Source organism: Ostrea edulis, chromosome 10 (genome assembly GCF_947568905.1).
Source record: "Ostrea edulis chromosome 10, xbOstEdul1.1, whole genome shotgun sequence".
Classification (NCBI taxonomy): domain Eukaryota; kingdom Metazoa; phylum Mollusca; class Bivalvia; order Ostreida; family Ostreidae; genus Ostrea; species Ostrea edulis.
Window position 1 is genome coordinate 41571254 of NC_079173.1, and position 25007 is coordinate 41596260.

At 34.1% G+C, this 25007-nt stretch overlaps 1 protein-coding gene and 1 long non-coding RNA gene across 2 annotated transcripts in view; both read left to right on the forward strand.

Moving 5' to 3' along the window:
* LOC125665416 (leucine-rich repeat-containing protein 15-like) overlaps positions 1 to 25007 on the forward strand; it is a 996853-nt gene that overhangs the window by 671427 nt on the left and 300419 nt on the right. Inside the window, exon 7 of the mRNA XM_056150956.1 lies at positions 10977 to 11048. Within this exon, the coding sequence (XP_056006931.1) occupies positions 10977 to 11048 (72 nt within the window). The remainder of the gene's footprint in view (positions 1 to 10976; positions 11049 to 25007) is intronic.
* Positions 4376 to 5990, forward strand: LOC130050786 (uncharacterized). The gene is made up of 3 exons (XR_008799047.1): positions 4376 to 4453; positions 5498 to 5617; positions 5865 to 5990. It is a non-coding gene; the product is annotated as an uncharacterized LOC130050786 (long non-coding RNA).

Genomic DNA, 25007 nt, shown 5'->3' on the forward strand with positions numbered 1-25007 from the left:
ATGTGTTCCTATTTATACATATCTGGCAATGTTCTTTGACATTGAAGGATTGCTCAAGTGGAGTTTGGCAATTTCAGTTGGTTTCAGATTGTATAAAGGTAAACCATTGTCATCTTCTCCCTGATATTACAATAAATCTGAATACAACTTTTTGGCAATGTAAATAAAATATCAGTATTTAAAAAAAAGTGAAATGTTAAGAAGGTTGGGAATATGGTTAGATTTCCTGACACCTTTCTTATGTAGGAAATATTGGTTAAATTAAAGGGTTTTCAATGTAAATAAAATATCAGTATTTAAAAAAAATGAAATGTTAAGAAGGTTGGGAATATGGTTAGATTCCTGACACCTTTCCTATGTAGGAAGTATTGGTTAGATTAAAGGTTTTTTTTTTCAACATTAAAATACTGTGTAATATATCAGTTGAATTAAAGCAATAAATATATATTTCACAATGAAAAAAAAAAAACTAAAACAAAACAAATTTTTTATACTCATGAACATTTTTTATAACTGCAATCTGAAAAAAAATCTGAATCTGTCCTTAGCTACTCTTAAAATGAATTCCATATCCAACAACAAAACACTGATTGGATCACCATGAATACAAGTGTGATGAGTATGCATTTGAAGGGTAGATCCATGGGGGTGAGGGTGGGAGTGTCCAGACACCACCCACCCGCTTTAGCAGAACAAAAAATTAATTTATTCAATTTCAACGTGACGTTTAGTGAAAATGATATGAAAGGTGGATACTTATATGCAATTACACTATTCAAATTTATCAACACTAGTATATCAGGATAAATGGGACGAAACACTGATACATGTGTATATATTTACGATATTTTATTTTCGTCAGATACAAGTATGATTTAAAAATTCTTAAAGAGTATATGTAACATAATTTTTTTTTTACTGCAGAGCTTCTGGGGGCCTATGCACCCCCAGCCCCCTCCACCTATTGCGAGTAACCTTTAAACCAGCTCTTTTTATCATTGAAAATCGGATGTGAATATGTCCATAGCAATGACTAGAATGTGGGAAACAAGAAGTAAGTTTAATGTTAATATGTGCACAAGCAAAAGGCGTAAATCGGGTGGGGGTGGAGATTGTGAAACATACCTAAAAGATCAAGTGCTAGACCCCCTCATCCGACACAAATTTCTGGGTCCGCCTTTGCATTTTTACTCATACCAAATGAATGATGAACCTTACCTTAGCTATCAAGCTGTTTACATCCAAGTCCCCAAATTTCATGTTTCTGATATCATTTGATGATGGTGCATTGGGAACACCAACTTCTTTTAAAATGAACCACACATACTTCGCCACTTCCAAACTCTTTTAAAGAAAACAAAATGGAATTGACAGGAATGACACTTTAAGATACTGTCGTTGGTTATACATTATTATTACTGTTCAAAAACAAGTAGAGTTGGGGAATATCACTGATGCAAATTTCAGTATCAATATAAGAAATACTGACTTGGTCATGTATCAAAGCACATTGCTGAAACAAATAATTAATTATTTAATTAATTCAAATGTCATACAATCATACCTCCCACACACAAACACACAAAATGCATTTTCAGAATTGATGATAAGGGAAATATGTGTGGTCAGTTGTTCTAAACAAGTATAATTCGATTCAATTTGTTTGTAATGAATGTGAAAATTCTTGTTTAGTTTTTTTTTTGTTTTTTTAATTTGGATTCTAATATAATTTTCACATTTTACTTACAATATGATGTGTTGTACTATGAAGCAATCCATATAAAAGAAGACTCTGCTTGTCTGAAAATGGATACCACTTGCTGTCATTTGTTTGGTCCTTGTATGTTTGGCTCTCAGAGTCACTGCTGAAGCCTTCATTCTAAAAACAAAGTGTCAATATTTTCCTACCCTTTGTAAACATGAAACTAAACGGTCTAAAGTTTACACTCAGCAACTTTTTGTAAATTAATAAAATTTCTAAATAATGATACAGAATTTCAAAGTACAATACCAAGAGATCATAATCCTCTGTCTCCGAGACGGGTTCAGTCTCCCCATCGGTATCCGAATCGTCATCGTTAATTAACGTTGCGAAACTGTTATCTAAAATTTCTGCGTATTCTTGAAACGAACTAAACTTCGTCGTATTGCCGAGATTTTCCTCCTTGTCACAACAGGTGTTCATCAGGCTGTTGAAGCTGTCATTTAATAGGTGTGTTCTTGTAATATTGTGTCGATTTAAATGATTTATTTTGTCAAATGACACATCACAGACGTTTCAGCGAAAAGCCATCGCGCTAACTGTCAGTGTCAAAATCGATGTTCAGAAAACGCTTTGCATACTGTTTACATTACTTGGCATCGGTTCAAGCGAAAAGGTAGGCAAGCATATTTTAGCACGCTCTAGCAGACGATCAAAACATAAAGGTTCGGAAAGTTGGAGAGAGACTACTTGGCAGTAAGTATCGCTAAATTTGTTTATATTCAATACACTGACCCATATCTATAAATACAATGTTAAGATTTTAATGCAATACAAGTATCTATGCGTGTTTACTCAATGTCTAAGGGCAGTAACTCAAACAAAAATGAGGAATGGATATAAGAACTGTCTGATATTTTGGTTTTATCATAAACAAACAGGAATCATAAATAAACAATTCATTAACTTTTAATTTACATTCAGTCATTAAGGTGCATTTGACATTTATTCACAGGACTCTCAAGATGACCTATTCAAAAACTCACAAGTGGGAGCTCTCTTAAATCTGTCAGATGCTTCATAAGCTCGAGTAGTTCCTGAATCACCGCCTGCTCCTCCCACTGTTGACATCCCTCCACATGGTAAAATTATGGCAGTGTTGTCAGAAATTTGTAAGGATCTTAATTTCTTTCTTTTTTAATTATTGTAATGATTAACTTATTCATAAGTATCAATTTATTCAAAAGTAATATATCATTTTTCAGTAATTTTTTTATTTCTAAATATTAATGTTTTCTGGGGGAAAAAAATAAATAAATAAGTGATTATAAGATAATTGATGCTTGTTTGTTTAATACATATTTCTCTTAGAATTAGAATTGAATGCGCAGCTTGACCAAAAGCAAAACCTTCATAAATAAGGAATATTTAATGTTCTTTTAACTGAAAGAACAGAAAAAGCTGACAGAGGAGGTTAACAAATTGGAGGATAGATCCAAAGAATTAAGAACAAAGCAGCACTCTCAATGACCAAGGTGTCAGTAGAAGGGTCAACTATTGAGATATGGTGAAATTACACCTTGCTATTGGTATATATCATTTGTAATAAAAGTCATATAAGATTAACAGTTAATATGATCCATTTTATATTCCAACAGAAAGTGAATTAAATTAACTAAAACCTATGATGGAAACTTTTAATTTTAGTAAAAGTATTCATGAATCATTTATTTACAAAGCCAATAACATTGTACTTGTCTTATGCTAGTATAACTGCAGACCAGTTACATATTTATAGCTCACCTGAACTGAAACATTAAGTGAGCTTTTCTGATCACCCGTCCGTCCATCTGTCTAGTTGTCATGGCCCCTGTGGGTCGTATATAGGGTCACAATAGATCAAAGTTTCATATTGAAATATATTGGATTTTTTTAAAATCTTCTTTTCAAGATCCACTGAACCAGAAAAGATGAAACTCAGATATGCAAGCTCTCTGAAGTAATGTAGTGTGTAAAGTGTTCAAATTATGGTCCCTGGGGGTTTTATTGAACCACATTAGGGACTTGTGATTTTTTACATCAAAATATATAGGAAAAAAACTGTATAAATCTTCTAATTAAGAACACTGACCCAGAACAGATGAAAGTCTTATGTGAAAAGTTTATGACATAGTTTAGCTTGTAAATTGATCAAATCATGGCCCCCGGAGGTAGGGTGCGGCCACAATAGGTAATTTAAGTTTTAATTAGCAAAATACAGGGATAATGTTTAAAACTTCTCTCCTCAAGAGCTGCAAAACCATGAAAACTTATCTTTATGTGAAAGCCTCCACAACTGGCGTAAATTCAATGAAGTTTGTTGAAATCTTGAACCCCAACGACAGGGTGGGGGCCACAATAGATGATAAGAGTTTGACAATGGAATTTATTGGAAAGGATTTTGAAAGCTAATTATCAAGAACAGCAAAGCCGTCATTTATCATATTTACATGGAAGCATTAATTGTCAGTAAGTGTAGATTCAATGGTGTTCAAATTATGGCCCCTGGGTTCTAAGGTGGTGCAACACAATGCAACAGTTGAGCATTGTGGTTCATGGGCCTCTTATTTAAAGCCATCATATACCTGTTTTATTCTATATACACTGTAAATTAATTAATTAATTGTATTTCCACAGAAGGAGTATGTAAACTTCCTAAAAGCCAAATTCAGCGTATTTCCGTGGATCAGTTTCCAAGATCAAGAAATACAGGTTTGTTAGTTGATATAATTCTGATGAACAGTGAAAATTGTTAACTGGTTACATACTTCAAAAGAGGTGCAAAGGTGTTTACCTTGCTAACAAAATTAAGAATGAGTACCTTAAATTGGGACATATTGTTTTTGTTTCCATAGTGAAAAGTACATTTCTTGCTGTAAGAGGCAACATTTCCAATTCCAATCATCAGTTCACCTGAGGCAAAGAGTTTTTCTGTTCGAAGGGTGTCTGGCATCCATCTGTCTGTTTGTCCGTACGTCTGTAAACTTTTCACATTTTTCACTTCTTTTTAAGAACCACTAACCATTATTTAACCAAACTTGCCAACAAGCATCCTTGTGTGAAGTGGATTTCAGTTTCTTCAAATGAAGGACCACAACCTCTTGCAAGGGTTGATTTTTGTAGAATTAAAGAAAATTGAATTGCATTTTTCATAACATCTACTCAAAAACCACTGGACCAGAAAAGATCAAACTTCTGTGAAAGCTTCAATACATTAGTGTAGATTCAAGTTGTTTAAATCATGATTCCTGGGGCTAAGGCAGGGTCACAATAGACAAATAAAGTTTTATATAGGAATATAACTGAAAAATCCTTAAAACTCTTCTTCTCAAGAGGTGCAAAGCCAAGATCATAAGTGGTCATACAACATGTTCAAACATTTATTTTATACCTTTGATGTTTAAATTAATAAATCATTTAAATATTATTTCCATACTGAAACATTATTCGGATGTAAATGCGTGTTGATAAATGATGCAATACATCATAATGCCCTTTATGGGATTTTGATCATGTGACCAACTCATATTTACATCCCAATAAAAGTTTTGAAATGATAACTTATTTGGCAAGAACATACGTCTAAGAACTGATGCAACCAAACTGCATCAGCCAAATTTTACAAAGGTTAATGAAGCTATATCATATTGTTATGGCTGCACTGAGAGGCAAAGACATTGACAAATTAACCCCATATGTTGTTTTTATTTCAAAAACAGGTACGAATTTTCTAACTGTATGATAACATTTTTTTAGGGAATGCTGAAGGACTTTGCCAGTAAAGCAGGTTGGGCAGAAATAAGTCATGTCCTGAGGGTTTTGTCGAGCTTTGGCTCGACAAAATTTACTTATTACAGGAACCAGACAAGAGCAAAGGTAATTAAGAAACCATGTGTAGTAAAACGTGATGTCTTGATTTAATGTAAATATATTTCATTACAAATTAAGACGTAAAACAATGTTAAACGTTTTCATGTAAATGAAACTTTTTTTCAGTGAGGTGAACTATTAAATACACATAATTCATTGAAATAGTTTGATATCTGAATAATTGTACATTATGTTATTTGAAATATCTAGTTAAAAGTATACATATGCTTGAAGTCACTATTCCTTTTTGTAGTCAATGGGCAACAAGGAGATTGATGTGGAGGGACGTTCTTGAAAGTCCCTCCACAACTACCTGTGGAAGTGTTTTTTGCCACCAGCAATTCCACTTGTGGACATAGAGAGGGAACGCTTGACCTTATTGCTTGTAATTAATTTCATGCAATATTGCTTGTTTTACCATTTTCAACCACATTAGTTATACAATAATTTTCAAAATGCTCTATATATTAAGATAAATATTTCGTTTATCCCACATTTGCCTTGCAATATTTTATAGATTCATAAATTTGATATGAGAAAGAAATATTTAATTTTCTTTCTCTTGCCTGCATGGGAATCAAATTTTTGTCTCATGTAAAATCAGAAATTCAAGTAGACTTTTAAAAATTCTAAACACTTTCATTTCAATTGCAATGAGACTACATTGTACTACAATCTGAAGTTTATTTATTTAAAAAAAAAAAAAGAAATGAAATTGGCATGCATTTACCCGTTGTCACATGTCGCGGCCAAAAATGTCAAAATGTACCATCCTCTCCCATTCTGGAAAGAGCTATGAGCGAACTCCAGATTGTAGCTTGAGACAATAGCATTCCCTTAGAAGGAAATCATCTCACTTTAGCATTGATTCACTTAAAGGCATACATAATACCTGAAACAATATTTGTATATGTTTATTTCTAATTTCCATAGAGATTTTTCTGCGCATCACAGAAATTGTTCCGTAATGAAGGAACAAGTGGCTTTGCTTTCTGGACTGAGTTCCATAAGTTTGTGGACACCGTCAATAAGGATGGTAGACTGGACAAGTGGGAGAAATTGGAGGAAAAGGAGGAGAGAAGAATTGGGAAATATTTATCATAACTATTTAAATTAAGATTTTATAAAATCAGGTTATTGTTTGTTGTATAGTTGTGTATTTCTTCTTTGAAAGCATGTACAGTTATTGATTTACTTGTTACTTCTAAATATATGTTTTTATATGTGTATGAAAGAAACTGAAATTTATCACAACATTTTCGTATCGACAAGTGCTAATCTTGCTTTGTCTTCTTTTTGGTGAAAATTTCACTTTTTACAAATGTGAATCTTTCATTCCTATTTCAAAAGTTATGTAAATATGCACTGTCAAATCTTTTATTTCTGTTCATCGCTGAAGCTGGTCCATATCTATAAGATTGAGATATTTTAGAGAATATTGAGTAATAATTTTTTTGTACTTTGTATTGATATTTAATCAAGAAGTAGTTGTAGAATGAATATAAGTACTTGATTCCCAGCATCTACATATTACAAATTAATGTAAAGTACACATATATGTCTCATATGATTTAAATATGAGTTTCCTTACATATGATTCTCATATAACATGTTAGCACAACATGCACACAAAACCTTCATATGTGCATACTATGAAATCCCTTCCATATGATATACATATGTGAATCATATGTAAATCATATGAAACACATCATATAATTCACACATGATGTCCTTTTTTATGATTCTCATATGAAGCTATTCATATGATCCACATATGAAAATCGTATATGTGGCAAGCATGCCTGTGTATGCGTCATTGGTAATAAATCTGATATCTTGACGAGTTAAACTGTGTAATAACATAGCTTTGATGAGGAGATCAAGATATTGCACTGCGAATAACAAACAAGTGAAAACAATAAACAGTGATGGATTTGATAAGTTCCATATCAAATACAAAATCAAGAGAAGGGTAAACACGGACCTCTGGTAATACCACAGGTTGGTTTTGATTATCAATACTGGAACAAGAAGTCATGTAATATAAAACACTTTATTATTAGTATCGTAAATAATCATCTTCTTGGTGGAATTGAGTAACATATTGATATCGCTTTAAAAAGTCACAGTTCCCTATACAAAATAAACATTAACAACTATACATTTAATATTAATCTGCCGATGCAAAGGAATTATTAACAACTATAAATCAAATATTCATCTGCCAATGAAAAACAGTTATACACAATTGCAAATCAAATATTTATCTGCCAATGCAAAATAATTATAAACAGCTTTAATTTAAATATGTATCTGCCAATGCACACGAATCATAAGGAACTAAGAATTAAATATGTATCTGTTACAACTACAAATGAAATGTATATCTGCTGATTGAAAAGCATTAAAACAACTACAAAGTAAAGGTTAATCTGCCTATGCAAAATAATTAAAAACAACTACAAATAAAATGTTCATCAAGTAGAGACTGGATACAGCATTCTATCAACATAAATACTTATTCTGAGAATATTTGAGAGGCCTCTTTCATACAAACACAAGATACATTGGTGGAAATACTATCAACATACTTTTAAGTTAAGTACATAATTTGATTATTTGAGATAAAGTCGGTAAATTAAGCCTTTTTGACATGTGGACACAATAATAAGAACATTTACATACAAAATATTGTGAAGATAACACCCTCTTCATCTAAATTTTCAGTGTTAAAACTTGTTTTGAATCAGTGTGAAATTAAAAACCAAATTGATCATAGGCAGAAAATGCAGTTTTGAAATGAATCAATTGGGAGACTTTGATATGATAACCAGGTGATAATGGAATATCGCTATAGGAAGGTGACGAAGGAGAACATGTAATTATCCCAGTTGTCATTAAGTTGATGTGTTCGCACACCCATGTTAACATCTCCAATCAGTAAAGAAAACGATCCTGATATAAAACAAGTGTGGGAAATTCTAAGGTGTTCTAATTTTGTTTTGACTGGATAATTTGTAATCAACATAATTATCAATGGAAATTTTTATTAGAAAATAAATTAACTGTTGTTGATGGATCGCATTCTCATTCTTAAAACCATGCTCATTGTAAATATAATTCTCTTGCATTTTGAGTTTACAAAATGATATATTCCAGCATTATAGCATTGATGAACTAATCCTAATCAAGACATATGTATGATTCAGATACCTGAGTTTCATTAAGTTAACAACGTTCCCGAATGGAATATTTAATGCACTACAGACATATCTATAAAAGCGCCGATTATTTGTACAAGTGAATAATGTCAATGAGAGGAATTGTACGAAAAGTGTATGAATTTAAAAATGTTGCACTGTCAATGAAACACACTTTCTTTCAGATTCTCAAAAAACACAGCATCATTCACTTGTAGTAGAATAATTAATTATCATCTCATGAATAATTAGAGTGCAAGTAATGTCGTATGTTCCATTGATTTTGTATTGCTTGTAGGAGTTATGAGATTGATCACTGTTAGTTATCTTCACCTTGCATCTGGTATATCGATAAGGCATGGTGTGTGATAAGTTATCCGAAATAAAGAGGTCAAGATACCGAATGGTGATCAATGAACAAGTGAAGTTAATAAACAGTGATGAATTTTATCAATTTCACATCAAATACAAAATCAAGAAAAGGGTTGGCATGGACCTCTGGTAAAATCACAGGTTGGTTTTGATATCATCATTGGAACAGGAAACCACGTCAAATAAAGCATAATCATCATCGTAGATACTCATCTATTTGGTGAAATCAAGTAACATCTTGATGTCTGGTTGAAAATATGTACCCCGCCTATCAAAATAACTATAAACAACTCCAAATTGGATATTTTTCTACCTATGCAAACGAATTATAAACATCAACAAATCAAATGTTCACCTGCCTATACAAAAGAATTATCAGCAACTACAGATTAAATAGTTATTTGTCAATGCAAAAGTTGTTATTAAGTTGATATGTTCGTATACAATTAACATATCCGTTCTGTAAATAAAACATATAGAAATATAAACAAATGTGAGAACTGCTGTGATGTTCTTATTTCCAATTGACTGGATAATTTCCAATCAAGATATTAAACTAGTGTGATGCATTTTTAATGAATTACATGTATAGACAAAATAAACGCGCTTCCTGAATTGTATTTTATGGCCCCTGGATCGAACCCTCTGCTGGTGGACTGTTAGTCCCCGAGGGTCTCTACAGTCCAGTAACTAAGTACTTTGTTACTTGCTTCAAAATACGGATGCATATTTAATTGCTGTTGTCAAGTTTAGAAATTCATTTCAAAATAAAGAAGTATCTCCCTCACGCATAACTCTTATCCTTAGACGAATTTGACTTCACTTTTTTGGCACACTGTTTTCCTTATAATAACTCTAAAAATTCATTGCTATTTCGTACATTTCGGTTTGGCATCACTGAAGATACATTATTTGTCGAAATGCGCATCTGGTGCATCAAAATTGGTGCCATTTAAGTTTTACATTTGATACATAGTCAGATTATGCCGTTCTTTTTTGTGATGAAATTGTATGTACAATTTCATTTGACATTTGAATTATAAACTGCAACAAACATTTTTCAAATCTAATCACGTGTTGATCAAGAATTGGAGACATGCGTTCTGTCACAATGACCCAAAGCACAAAATGCAACGATGAAAATGCTATCAAAATAGTATAATGTTGAGTACTACCATCCTTTCACAGTTTGAGATAAAAATATTAGTCAACATAAGCATTTCCAACATGGGGACATATTTTAAGCACATGTTCATATAAATTCTGTACATCCTTTTCATCCAACAGCTTAGTTTGGAAACTTTATTGTGAATCAGTGTGTATTTAGAAAACTAATTGATCATAAGCAGAAAATGTAGTTTTACATTGAATCAGTTGGGAGCTGTAGTTGAGAGACATAGATATGATAACCAGATGATAATTGATTATCGCTACACAGATATAAGAAGCTTAGGATATATAACTACAGATATCCTACTAGTCATAAAGTTGATGCGTTCGTATACCTTTAACGTTTCTGTTCTGTAAAGAAAAATATCTAGATATAAAAGAAAAATGTGGGAAATGCTTCGGTGTTCTTGTTTTGATTTGATTGGATAATTTCTAATATAATCATGATTGAACAGTTTTGTTAGAAAATAGATAAACCGTTGTTGATGGATCTAATTCTCGTCTTTAAAGCCATATCTATTTTAGAAGCCATTCTCTTGTATTTTGAGTGTACGGAATTATATATTTCACCTTTGCAACGTTTATCAACTAAGCTTAATTGGAAAATGTTTATGATTCAGAGACCTGAAATGGAATAAAATATCAACGTTACCGATCGGAATATTTGATGCACTGACGAGTCTGCGGTACTTGTAAGTATATAAAAATGCCGATCATTTGTACAAGTGAATAATGTAAATGAGAGGAATTGTACGAAAAGTGTATGAATATGAAAATATATCACCCTGTTGATGATGTTTTTTTCAGATCCTCATACAATACAACATCACTCACTTGTAATACACTAATTAATCATCTCATGAATATTTATAGTGTAAGTACTGTCGTATGCGCCATCACAAATATATCTTGTATTCGGTATCTCAAAAAGTCATACTTTGTGATCAGTTAGTTTAGATGAAGAGGGCAATATACCAAACTGTGAGTAATAAACAATGATGGATATTATAGATTCCATATGAATCACAAAATCATGAGAAGGGTAAACACGGACTCTGGTAATAGCACAGGTTGGTTTTGAGTAATATCACTGGAACAAGAAACCATGTAAACAATGTACAATAAAAGCATTACTAATTAGCATAGTAAAGAATCATATCCATGGTGAAATGGATTAGCTTATTGATACCTTTTTAAATATATATATCTGTCTATGCCAAATAATTATACATTTGTAAACAACTACAATTTAAATGTTGATCAAGCAGAGCTTGAATGTGTGTAATTCTGTCAAAATAAATATTTATTTTTCGAATATTTGATAAGTCCCCTGTCGGAAAAGCATTGGTGAAAATACTATCGAAATAGTGTGAAGTTAAATACATTATTTTACAGTATGATATAAAGTTTATACATATAAATCGACACTCCCTTTCCAACATCGAATGATATGTTAAAGCAAGTTTGCATATAATGTAATGCAACCAGTACATCTCTTTGAATTTGAATTATAGTAGTGAAAAGTGTTTGGGTTAATGCAAAATTATAAACCAATGTGAGCATATGTAGACATTGTTCTTTCGTATCAAATCAGATGCATATCATACCCAATTTATAATGGAACAGTTGAGAATGTATAATTCATGCCATTTGACATCAAGTTGATCTCTTCGTTCATCATTAACTTCTGTGTTTTATAAATATATACATGCATATACAAAACAAGTGTGGACAATCCCGAGTTCTTCTTATCTCGAATTGACTGGCTATCTTCTAATCAACACACACATTTGTATCAATGTTAGAACATAGGAACACCCGTCGTTAACAGATCTAAATTTAGTGTTTAAAGCGATATTTAGCGCAAATGCCATGCAGTTGCGTACTAAAAAAATACACGATATATGTATGTCATCATTGTAGCGTTTATCAACTGAGCTAAAGTTATCTTATGATTCAGATGGTTGAAGTCCAATAACATAGTAACATTGCCGAATGAAATATTTGATGTGTTCAAGAATCTACGGGTATTCTAAGTATCTATACTTGTCAATTATTTGCATGACAATTGGATCATGTCAATCAAAGTAATTGCATACAGTGTATCAATTTGAATCTTTATCGATTTTTAACGTCACTATTTCAATGAAACGAAACCTGTTTCAGATTCCCCTACACTCATGATTTACTCTCTCGAAATGCAATGAATACGCGGCTGAGTTAAGACTTTCCTCATAAATACCAGTGCAGTAGAAATGTACTTTACCGCACTTGCACATTACATGACGTCAAAATGAAAAATACGTCATGATGAAGGTCATGACGTACACATCTACATTCCTTTTACGGTTGGAAATGTCAAAATATTGTTCTGTTATTTACCACTGCTGTCAAACAATAAACCACAATCGTGTAAAAGTTTACCTGAAATGGGTTATGTTAATTCTCTTTGATGTTGAAATATTTTCAATTTTTTATTTATATAACATACATGCTAAAGTAATATCCGTATTATATTGTGATCCTGATATCGCCCCTAATCTGCACGTAAAAAGTGACTTTCACAATGAACTCATTCGCATAAACAGGGTTTCTGTACATACAAATGTCATCATTGGCACGACACTCCACGGTTTTTGAGCGAAATATGTTTGATTTATGTGACATGTGAACTTTTGTGTAAAAGGGAAGTTAGGGGAGCAAGTTGTGGCTTCAACAGAAAACATGATTTTCAGGCTAGGTTCAACTTCGTAAATGCCAAAATCGCCACATCTTGCATATTCAATGCAAAAATTAGACATGTTACAAGTCACGATAAATGTGTTCTCATCACTTTTCAAATTAGGAAATTAGTATGTTTTGAAGTTACATTAACTTCAACTTGCATTGATATTTGGATATCGTTCCAATGAAACGATTTATACATACACGGTACGATTTGATCTTGATATTTGATAACGTGATATACAGCTGATGTGGTGACTGTCGGTCTGGTGAAAAATTTATGAGAGGTCAATATGCACTTAATTATATATACATATTATCTCAGAAAGTGCAAACAGACACAAGCAATACGTGTTTATAAATTTTATTTGGAGATAAAGGGCACGGCTGATTAAAGTATCAAAAGCAAACAAATCAAGTTCAAATTGTGGGCTACCTCACACAAATGGCAAGCCCCAAAAGCATCATATCAATGTCAACATCAATTAGGGATGACCTTGATCCTGGGATATACAGAGGTCAAGTTCAAATTCAAAAACAAATTCAACATATGACCTTGACCCTGGAATATGCAGAGGTTAAGGTCGAGATCCGAACACATCAAACAAACATGGCCTTACGCCTGGGAGGAGCAGAAATTAAGGCCGAATTTTAAAATCAAATGTCGTATATTTCACATGTACATAATAAGCCACTCGTTGGGCCAAAAGACTCAACTGCAAGAGCTTTGCACCAAAGCCCTTTCAGTTGGGTCTCCGCCACCGATTGGGTGGGGATAAGAGCGGCAGTCGTGCCCTGTCAGGTTACGTGTGGGAAAACTTATAGTGGAGGGTAAACTGGGGCCTTGAATTTCATGATAGATTCCAGCCCGCCTTGCAAGGTATTCAAGAATATTTGATTGCCCAATTGTGATAAATGTACCCCATCGGATTGAAAAAAAATGAGGATGGTCGGATATGTCAGGGTAGTGAATGATGGAACCCCCAACCTCGCACACTCTACTCTGAATAAAGGAATTAATTCGTTTTCTAGCTTTCTCCATAGCTTTTGTGTTTTGTGTGTATCACCAGGCAATTCTGGGCAAAATAAGAGACCATATGATGTGTGTACTACAAAATGCTTGTCTTAGATAATGAACCAATTGATTTATTGCCAATCTTATTTTTCTCACAGAAGTTTTACCCAAGTCGTTACCGCCACAGTGGATTAACAAGGCGGTAGGGGAAAGGTCTACTTGCCGTAGGGTCTTTATCTTGATAATGGCTTTGATCAATTCGAGTCCTCCATAACCCTGCCACCACAATGAAACTTTTATCCTATCTAAATTGAGATTGGTCCCACCAGGCCTATGTAATGACTCTACATGTGCCCGTTTCATGATAGATGACCCAGATATCCAAATGAACTGTTCATCTGAAAGTACACGATACTGATTTTAAAATTTTGGTATGCATATATAAGTTTTATAACACTTTGATGCCCATCTTCCTGAGGATTGTATAACACTGGGTGAAAACCCTCTTACTGCTAATTCCGTGCTGGCCCCTATTCTAAAGGAATGAGATTTATAGGCTTTTGTATCCAATTTGAGAGCTGCTATTGCCTTTTCCAAGACAGATGTAAATTGATATCTAGTAACAGGGGAACCACAAAAATTACAAAAAAGTGGACCGTTATGATTTGACCTCATCATCAAGAACTTTGTGAGTATTTTGTAAGGGCATGCAATATCACCCGTGCTTTGGATTTGTAAAGTTGTTCCCCTGCCAATTTGGTCAGTTTTGGAAAATTTTACTTCCAGCTGCAGGCATGAATTGATGTGATCAATATGTAGATTTTCCCTCAGTAAGACCCTTTGATTGTTTTTGTGTGATACATCTACTTCACTAACTCTCTAGAACCCATGAAAGATAGTCGTGAAGGCAGAAGAAAACAATAGTGTTTCATAGTTGTGTGTGCATACACTGGGCAGTATTGCTATTGTATCTTGCAAAAGTTGCTTTGTAATTGGCAATCTGCAGTCCTGCATATGGGCAATACGTTTCAGGCCTTGCAATAGCTTAGTTACCAAGAATTGGTTGGTCGGAGCTTGGTAGCCTTGCAATTTTACAAAGTGGGATAAGCTTGCTAGGTAGGAAGGCACCGTTGTATAGGTAAGACCATTGAGTAACAAGTATGCTACAAACTGAACTACTGAATCGAGAGAGGGTGGTAATGGGGAATGATGACCATGTTGACTACAAAAACTATTATAAGCCTGGAGACCAGTTTGGTATGCCTTGTGCGTATTTCCAGAGAGGGCTGCATGAAGAAGTTTGTTTACTTCAGCTTGGGGATGATATACTGGAAGCTGGCTGGAACGCTCAACGGTGAGGTATGCGCATGAGGTGCGACCTGGTGGAAGCGTTGCCACTGTTTACGAGATATTGAATCAGCAATTTCATTACATTTTGTATTTATGTATACTGCCCTGAACAACAAGTTGTTCAACATACATTTTATTATGAAGGGACGGAGCAAACTCATCACTCTTTTTGATTTGGATGTTTGCTTGTTGAGGATAGTGACCAGTGCCTGGTTATCAATGTGAAACAGTACTTTCCTATTTTCAAGATTTCTCCCCCATAGACTTATGGCTAATAGCACTGGGATCAACTCAAGTGTTGTCATGTCTGAAAGGATGTCTGTTCTATCCCAACCCGAAGGCCAAGGAAAGTAGCACCATTCCCCTTGAAAGTATGTCCCACAGCCCAGATCCTTAGCACCCGAGCTGTATGTAAACAAGTCTAGCACTAAGTTGGAAGACCACTTCGACTCACAAAAGTACACTTTCCCGTTAAACTCTTGCAAAAATGTTAACCATAAGTGCATATCTTCCTTCATTTCTTGATTCAATTTCACTGAGTGGTGTGGTTGCGGCACACCAATGGTTGCATCATGCATTCGCCTAACAAAAGCCCTACCTGGTGCAATAGCTTTAGTAAAGAAATTGAGCTTCCTTAACAATGACTGTAATTGACGTAGCGTTATCCGCTTTCTGCTTACAAGTTGCTTTAGCAATAGACTAAGTTCTATGCACTTTGGAGTTGAAACCCGTACCATCATGTCAACAGTATCAATTTCTAGCCCTAAAACACTAGACTATGTGTGGGACCTAAAGATTTGTCCTCTGCCAATGGAACCCCTAATTCCTGACTTGTTTAAATGTAACCATTAACTTTGAACAATATAAAAAATCCTTGCCAGCAAAAATAAAATAATTTAGATAATGATCAATCGTAGTCAAGCCACTCTTTTGTTCCACAACCCATTGTAAAAAAAGTAGCAAACTCCTCGAATACTTTGCATGATAAAGAACAACCCATTGGAAGGCACTTGTCTATGTAATAATTTCCATCTACCTTGATTCCCAGTAGGTCAAAGTCACCTGGATCAATAGGTAGCAGTCTAAATGCTGATTTAATATCCATCTTCCCAATAAAAGCCCCCCTACCTACTTTACCTAACATTTGGACAACAGCATCAAAAGATGTATAATGCACTGTGGATTCTAAAGGGTCAATATACAGGTTCACGTTATTATCCGGAGGAAATGACAAATGAGTAATAAGGCGCCACCCTGAATTATCACCTTTCGGAACAATTCCAATAGGAGATATGCGCAGATTAGATATAGGCAGTTTCTTAAATGGTCCTCCAATCCTTCCTAATTTAACCTCATTGTTTATTTTTTCCATAATTTCGTGGGGATGTTGACATGCTGAAACTAAATTACTATTTTCTAAATGGGTTCTTGGGCCTGAATAATGTAAATGGAATCCAAAAGAAAAGCCTGACAATAATTTCTTTGCTACAGATCTATTGGGATAGTTTGACATGTACTTTTTTAGCACCGATTTATTGATTGGGGTTTTTCCTAGTTCCCATATGTTTTTGGTTGCCAGCATTACTGAATGTGTGTGGTTGTGGTGACTGCTGTCTCCAATATTGATGTTGGTTTTGAAACCCTGCATGATGATTGCAAGAGGTGTACGAGGGGCTTGGGCGACGAAAAAATGATTGACCCGATTTTTGTCCATAAGGTGTATAGAACTGGGGCTTATTTGGATTGCAATTAACTTGCGGGTGCAGGCCACTACAACGAGTGCACGAATGAGAATAATGTCATTGCATTTTTGTGCAAATGCCCTTAAAGTTGTAGTCGATGCACTTTCGTGTTGTTTGTGATGGAATGTAGGGCTTAGGTGACATATAAAGTAGCCATATTTCTGTATCAACTTCCCCCCAGGAGCTGACTGGATTGATAGCCTTGCGAAGTCGGTATTGGGTGTCATAATCAAACCAACTTACTGCCCCTCTTGCTGCCCCTAGCCTTACTGGATGGATGTACTTTAATAACTCATATGATTTAGCAGGGTGCGAGGCCAGATATATTGATGCAAATATTAACATTGCATCGGTCCATTTATCAGTGGAGTAAATCTTTTTTGTCGCCTCTTTGGTGATTATCTCCCCTGCACTAGTGAATACCAAGTTTCTTTGACTTGTATTAGCCCCATGACCCCCAGCAGATGGGCCGAGGGATTGAAGTTCAATAAATTTCCCTTGCACTATATTGTGCCTAACTGACTCGCTAACATGCATGCCTAAATTATGCACTGATTACATAGGTACAACAGCATTACCTTCTGCTGGCTGCTGTACCCCTGGTGGGCTCTGCTATGGGGGAAGTGAGATTGTCTGTATATGCTGCTGTGGAATCTGCAGATTTGTTGGTCCTCTATACCATGCAGCGGGGCCGGTAAACTTAACTGGGAATGAGAAGGGTACTGTGGGGTCTCCATCAATTGACGACTTTTATCCTTGTCAGGTTGTGGATCAGGCGGTGACATAGCTTGGCCGTCTTGCCGTCTCCCCCTTCTGGCCCTTTTGGGTGGTTGGTCGGATGTCTGTCGTTTGCGTGACATGACAGTTGACCGCCTTGTGCAACGATTCCCTCAATGAAAATTCAACTCATTTAACTCATATACATGTACCTACATATATCGGTAAATGACGATCGAATAATACAGATCTCTAGCTTTTCGGTCCGGGGTAATGAATATTGCTAATTGACCGAAATCCCGTAACTGCTAGCGGCTATGCATTTAGTCTGTAAATCAACTTAACAGATATCAGATAATTTCTAGTCCAGGTAACTAAGCATGGAAAGGTAAAAAAATAATCAACGTGGTATCCATGAAAACTCCAGTAGTTAAACATTTCTCATCTCGATCCCGATTTGAATTTATGACGTCAGTCGCCAAGTCATGTAAGTGTAGCTCGAGCGTAAATATATATTGACCACGATATAACCATTACATTGTACAGAAATTTCAGTCTGACTAACGTCAGTCGCTACTGATTCGCTTCTTGTAGGGATACTTTTATAATTAATATATCTGTAATAGTTTGCATGCGAACAAAAGGAATTAATAAATTCCTATTGATTTGTACGATAACCACCCCCCCCCCCCGATTAAAATTGGTATTCAATCATAAAAATAATTAATTCGAATCGTTTTCCATTGTACGTACTTTTTACTGTATCAAAATGTCTAGAAAATTTAACAATCAATGTTTGATCAATTAAAGTAAAATTCAAAAATGTAATGAGGAAACCAGCATGGCCGGTGATCAGATACACAAGTAAAATTATACAAACAACCCGATGCCATCGCTACATCTTATGTGCTAAAATGTGACAAATATATCAATTAAACGCAATGAACAATTGTGCTAAACCAAATTTGAGGCTTGGTGTATTTGAAAATTCAGATATTAAACATAAATTCTTATAAAATAGGGGAACACCAACCTGTGTGTAGCAGTTATAAATGGGAAAGGTTGATTTAATCCGGGGCACTTAATTTATATATGCCGAAGGGAAGTAATTGTAGAGCAATGAAAGACAACTCAAATGGTTTGCAACCTTCGATAACAGCATCTTATGTGAACATGCGTATCACATAGATGCCAAATTGTTTTAGTATAAAGGGGTTGTGTGTACACAATTTGTCAAACAATGATCTGTTTATGTTTTTTTCCTCTGACATATTTCTATGGCCCTACTAAACACAACTGCATATTTATCTCATGAAGCACAATGGTATAGGTGTTGTATGGCATCACTATACGTGACGATTCTTGATAGCTCATATTAGATAAAGAGATGGAGATACCAAGCATTGATCAATAAAAAAAATGAAGTAATGAACAGTAATCAATATCATAGGTCTCATAAACAATATTAAATTAAGAGAAATCAATTGTGACCTCTGGGAATATCCGAGACAGGATCCAATGTTTTAAATATTAGCACCGAATCGTTCCATTCGCAGAATTGTTGATAAACCATCTTTCCTTAAAACACACAATGCATTGATCAAAGTGAAACCAAAACAGTCTGATGATGAGTACAACAATCTTTTCATATTTTGAGGTAAAGTATAAATTGGTAGTTACTTTTCAACATTGGGACATATCTGTATCGAAATGTGGATACATATCATGTTACCCGTACATCTTTAGTTTTAACAACTTCTTTTGAATCTGTTCGATAGAGAAATTGAAATCATCCCATTTCTAATAAAGTTGATCTTATAACTCCTATAAGAAGTACAACATTAAGAGTTGGATATATCAGAGTTGGGGACAAATGCTTAGGAGGAAGAAGCATCTTCCAGTGGACCGGTCACAGCGAAGTAAAACTTATTATATCACACCTTCAACTCTCCAATTAGAATACATTTAGTCAATTGTAGATCTTCATATTTTAAAAAAAATCCTCATCCCTCTTATTGTTCGCTCTTCATTGTTGTACCCCTGATTACGGAATTCTGTGTAATGTGTAGGCATAACCAATTGTCTAAAACGAACTATTCGATGTTCATAGCTGAGGTTACACCATGATGTACATTTTCAGGTAGTTTACACACATGTGAAAAACAAGTGGAATCGAACGTAGTCTTATTGGCGGGTAAAACAACCTCAGAAAAATTCATGCTTGTGATTTCTAATGAAATCGTTTTCTATTTTTACATCTCCCTGTGAATATTAGAGAATCTGTATCACATTGCAATGCAATAGTGAATTACTCTTTGTTATTCACCCCATGAATCTTTATAGTGTAGGTATTGTCATATGTTACACCGCAATTCGTCGTCCGGCATCCCAAATCGCCACACCGCCGACAATTTGGGAAAATATTGCACTATCATTAAAGGACGCATTGCATTTTTCTAAAGTTTTTCATTTTTTCAGCAAAATTAATTCTTTTTATGCCTAAAGCTACTTTCAATGTGTTTTAAATGAAATATTTTGCGTACTTTTCGATTTTGATACAATGAACTTCAAATCTTGCGATATGCATATGTTCTTTCGCTTGTTTACGCGCCATTATGTGTTACGTCATATGCGCTCTAGGGCTTGAAAACATATATTAGCCATTTCATAAAAATATTAGATTTAATCGACAAAAAAACAAATTATCACGTTAACGTCTTCTAAATAGCAGTGCAATAAGGTATTTTGTGCCGTGCTCGGGTGTACTAGTTGTCGGTAGAAAGGAGTATTTTTCGAATTTTCGAAGGATGATACTAGAAAAAAGACGTGGATAATTTTTGGTTGGAGCAGGAACTTTACCTTAAAAAATACACACAGTCACTTTTTCACTTGATGTCATAACAAGCCAGTGATTCTTTTCATTTTTTACACAATTTCATCAAAAGAAATTGTTTTTAAATCAATATCACACTGAGCATGTAATTTAAAATTGAGCTAGTCTCGAAACCTATTTGCTATCAAAACTAGAAAAAAAAAACACTTTAGTACACAATATTTTTTGTTCTTTTCATTAAAAAATTCCTTTTGTCTTCTTGATTTCTGACTGAACCCCATGTCGAACTATAATGACTAGATAATGGTAGATGAGGTCCGGATTTCGATACAAAAATGAACGCTTTGAGGAAGCACACACATCGCGAACGAAGAGTTTTACATTACCTGAAGCGTTCAACTTTATTTCTGTCCGTGCACTCACAGTGCGTTCATCGTGTGTTACCATTCACAGTTGTGAGGTCACCGTTCATTAACCGCTCGCGTTCAACGTTTACAAAACATTTACCGTGCTCTCATCATACATTAATAGTTTGTTCGCCGTTCAGCAATATCATTCGGAACATCAAAGTGAAAGAATTTGATAGAGAAGTAAACATGAAAATAGAACGCTTGTGTAAGAGTGGAACGGAGAATTTCTTGTCTTATCAGAAATTGGATGATGAAGTACACAACATCCGGATTATCAAATGTGAAAATTCAAAGAAAACTCGAGGAATTACATCTTTGCAGCAAAATCGACGCGTATTTTTTTCTAGGAGGAGATGAATTTGGCTTCCCATAAATTTTTGACAAGTATTTCATTAAAAAGAAATGCTAATGCATTTTATGCGATCTTCAGAAGTTTAATGTTAGGGATGGGGTAGATTAGAGGTGTGGTACAGTTATTGCAGTTGTGAATGAGAGAGGAGAATGTACGAGCATATCGGTATCAATTGTTGCGAATGACGAGCGCCCGTGTATGTACAAAAACGAGGCAGTTTCAGTTAATGAACATGTCCTCACACATACATGCAATTTCGCATCATCAAATCCGGGCATAAATGAATCCCCCAATTTGTAATTGAAAAGAAAACGATGCCACACTTCCATGTACATTTGTGTCTAAATATCATTTGAAACTTATTTGACAAGGATTTTACGCTTATATCTATGGTTGTCTCTCAATGCAAAGACGTAACTGTTTTTCTCGTATATTCTTGTATTTGCCTCACAAATAATTCATTCTTTGAACAATTGATATGCAGTTCAATATAGTGCTTAGTTCTGTATGCTTCAACGATATACCAATATTAAAAGATCTAACAGCAATCCTTGGTCTCATTAATGATAATCGTAATACATAAAACAAGCAGCCCCCCTCTTTTTCCATGTACTCATGTCAACGTATATGTGCATATAATACTGTACACAATGTACATAGAAAACTGCTTTTTGTTTGTGTATCATTTTTTTCTGTGAACTGATGTGGAATCTGTGACCTTTTCAAATGAGCTATACATCCAGTTCTTTTACAAAAAAGTGCTATGCCTTATTTAGACTAAACATATTCCAAAACTGTAGAATATTAAGTTTCTCGATTCTGGAATATTTTATTCTATTTCCATTGATTAAACAACTCATTATCACACCTGTATTTTACACACATTTGGTATTAATTTCACATTTGGTAATCGAAAGATGAAAATCTTCGATATCATCATTTTCAGTTTTAGACACATTTAACATCCCATTCAATTGGATAGAAGAATATGAGTTACCGTGCCTATACTGGCTTCCTAACCTTCACAAAAAAACTTTACAAACAAAGATACATTACTGGATCGGGTAATCTTTGTACAAACCCCTATCTTTGCTTCTTATGAAACTATTAACAGCTGTAAAATAAAAACAATGCAAGCATGCTGTGCCATAACATGTCACAAATAGTGTATATCAAAAATGTATTTAAAAAGATTTTAAGATTTCTTTTAGATTTGAAATCGCAGAAGCTTTTCTGAAACCCACAACATCAAACCGTATGACTTTTCAACACTTTACACAACCACTCATCACGATAAATCAAAGACTAGACTTAAGACATTATGGATAGTTACTTCTTCAATAAAAATTGAAAAAAGAAATATTCGTATCTAGTTATCAGTAATCCAAAATAATACTTTGTTATCCATCACGCTTATACCACGCGCGAATACCTTAAATTTTAAATTTAAAAAAAAATGATATAGTTCATTGTCGCTCCTAGCCTCTGATGATCTGGTTTTCCAACAGTCTGCTGAAATCCCCATGGGCACGGATTGTGTTCCGTTTTCTTAAGAAGCATAGTTCAATCAAATGTTTCTGTATGCAAAGAAGAAATGCCTTCCTGTTGACGTCAACTCAACATCTAGACATATCAATGACGTTTTATTGATTGAAAATACTTATTTTCATTCATATAACGATTCGATATATCTCTGTGAATTTGAAGAAAAAAATATCACAGATTCCACATCAGTTTTGCATTTAGATACTTTATTGACAAAAGTTATTAACAGCAAACTAATAATTCAAGTTATGACAAATGGGATTCGTTTAGCTTTTCCATCGTTAGTTTCCAATATTTATGTAGCTTTTATGTGCATGGTGCCTTTATCGTATAATGTTGAGTAAATAATCCTTTTATAGTTAAGATAAGATCGCTAATTATAAGTCAGTCGCTAATATTTCGGCATTGGGTCATAATTTCCAGCAAATTTGTCTAAAAACTATTGCAATTCGTACAATTGTTTGATTTAGAATCATAGTTTGCAAACCTAATTTGAGTCAATAATAAATGCCAAACGAAATTTTAAATCAGCAGAAAAAATTGTGATACATTCAATTATTTGGGATACAAAGAGAACATAACTATATGATAATAAGATATGCAAGAAATGTTTATAATTCAGATACCTGAGTTCTAATAAGTTAACAACGTTCCCAAATGGAATATTTGATGCACTGACACGTCTACGGACATATCTATAAATGTACCGATTATTTGTACAAGTTAATTATGTCAATGGGAGGAATTGTACGAGAAGTGTATGAATTAAAAAATGTTGCCCTGGCAATGAAACAAACTTTCAGATTCTCATAAAAAGCTACATCAGTCGCTTGTAATACAATAATTAATTGATCATCCCATAAATAATTAGAGTGAGGTAATATCGTATGTGCCATTGATAATGTATCTGGCATCTAGATAAGGCATGTTGTGTGATAATTTAACTTAGATGAATAAGTGAAGATACCGAATTGTGATCAATGAACAAGTGAAGTTAATAAACAGTGATGAATTTTATCAATTCCACATCTAATAGAAAATCAAGAAAAGGGTTGACACGGACCTCTGGTAAAATCACAGGTTGGTTTTGATATCATCATTGGAACACGAAACCACGTAAAATAAAACCTAATTGTCATCGTAAATAATCATCTTCTTGGTGAAATTAAGTAGCATTTAAAAATTAAAAACATATGTATCTACCTATCAACATGATTATAAACAACTACAAATTAGATATTTATCTACCTATCCAAAGGAATTATAAACATCTAGAACTCAAAAGTTCATTTGTCTATGTAAAATAATTATAAACAACCACAAATTAGATAAATATATATCTGCCAATGCAAAAGTTGTCATTACGTTGATGTGTTCGTATACAATTATCATCCCCGTTCTGTAAATAAAACATATTGAAATATAAAACAAATGTGAGAACTACTGGTATGTTCTTATTTCCAGTTGACTGAATACTGTCCAATCAAGATATCTGAAAAATATGATCATCTCATTTGCAATGGAGTTGATATAATAACTCCTATAAGGAATACAAAATGAAGAGTTTAGCAAAGATTGATCCCTGGATATACCAGATTTGTGAACAAATGCTTAGGAGGAATAAGAATCCTCCAATGGACCGGTCACACCGAAGTGAACCGTGTGGCATCACACCGGTAATTCTCCAATTAAAATAAATTCTGTCAATGGTAGTTCCTCATATTTAAAAAATCCCCATTCCCCTTATTTTTCTCTCTTCATTCTTGTACCCCTGATTCTGTGTATTTTGTACAAATAACGAATTGTCTACAAAGGAACTATTTGATGTTAATAGCTGAGCTTACATACTGAGGTGCACTTTCAGGCAATTTGCACACATGTGAAAAACACATGGGTTTGAGGGTAGTTTTATTGGCGGGTAAAACAAAACCGCAGAAAATTCCACGTAGGGTGTTGCTTTTCC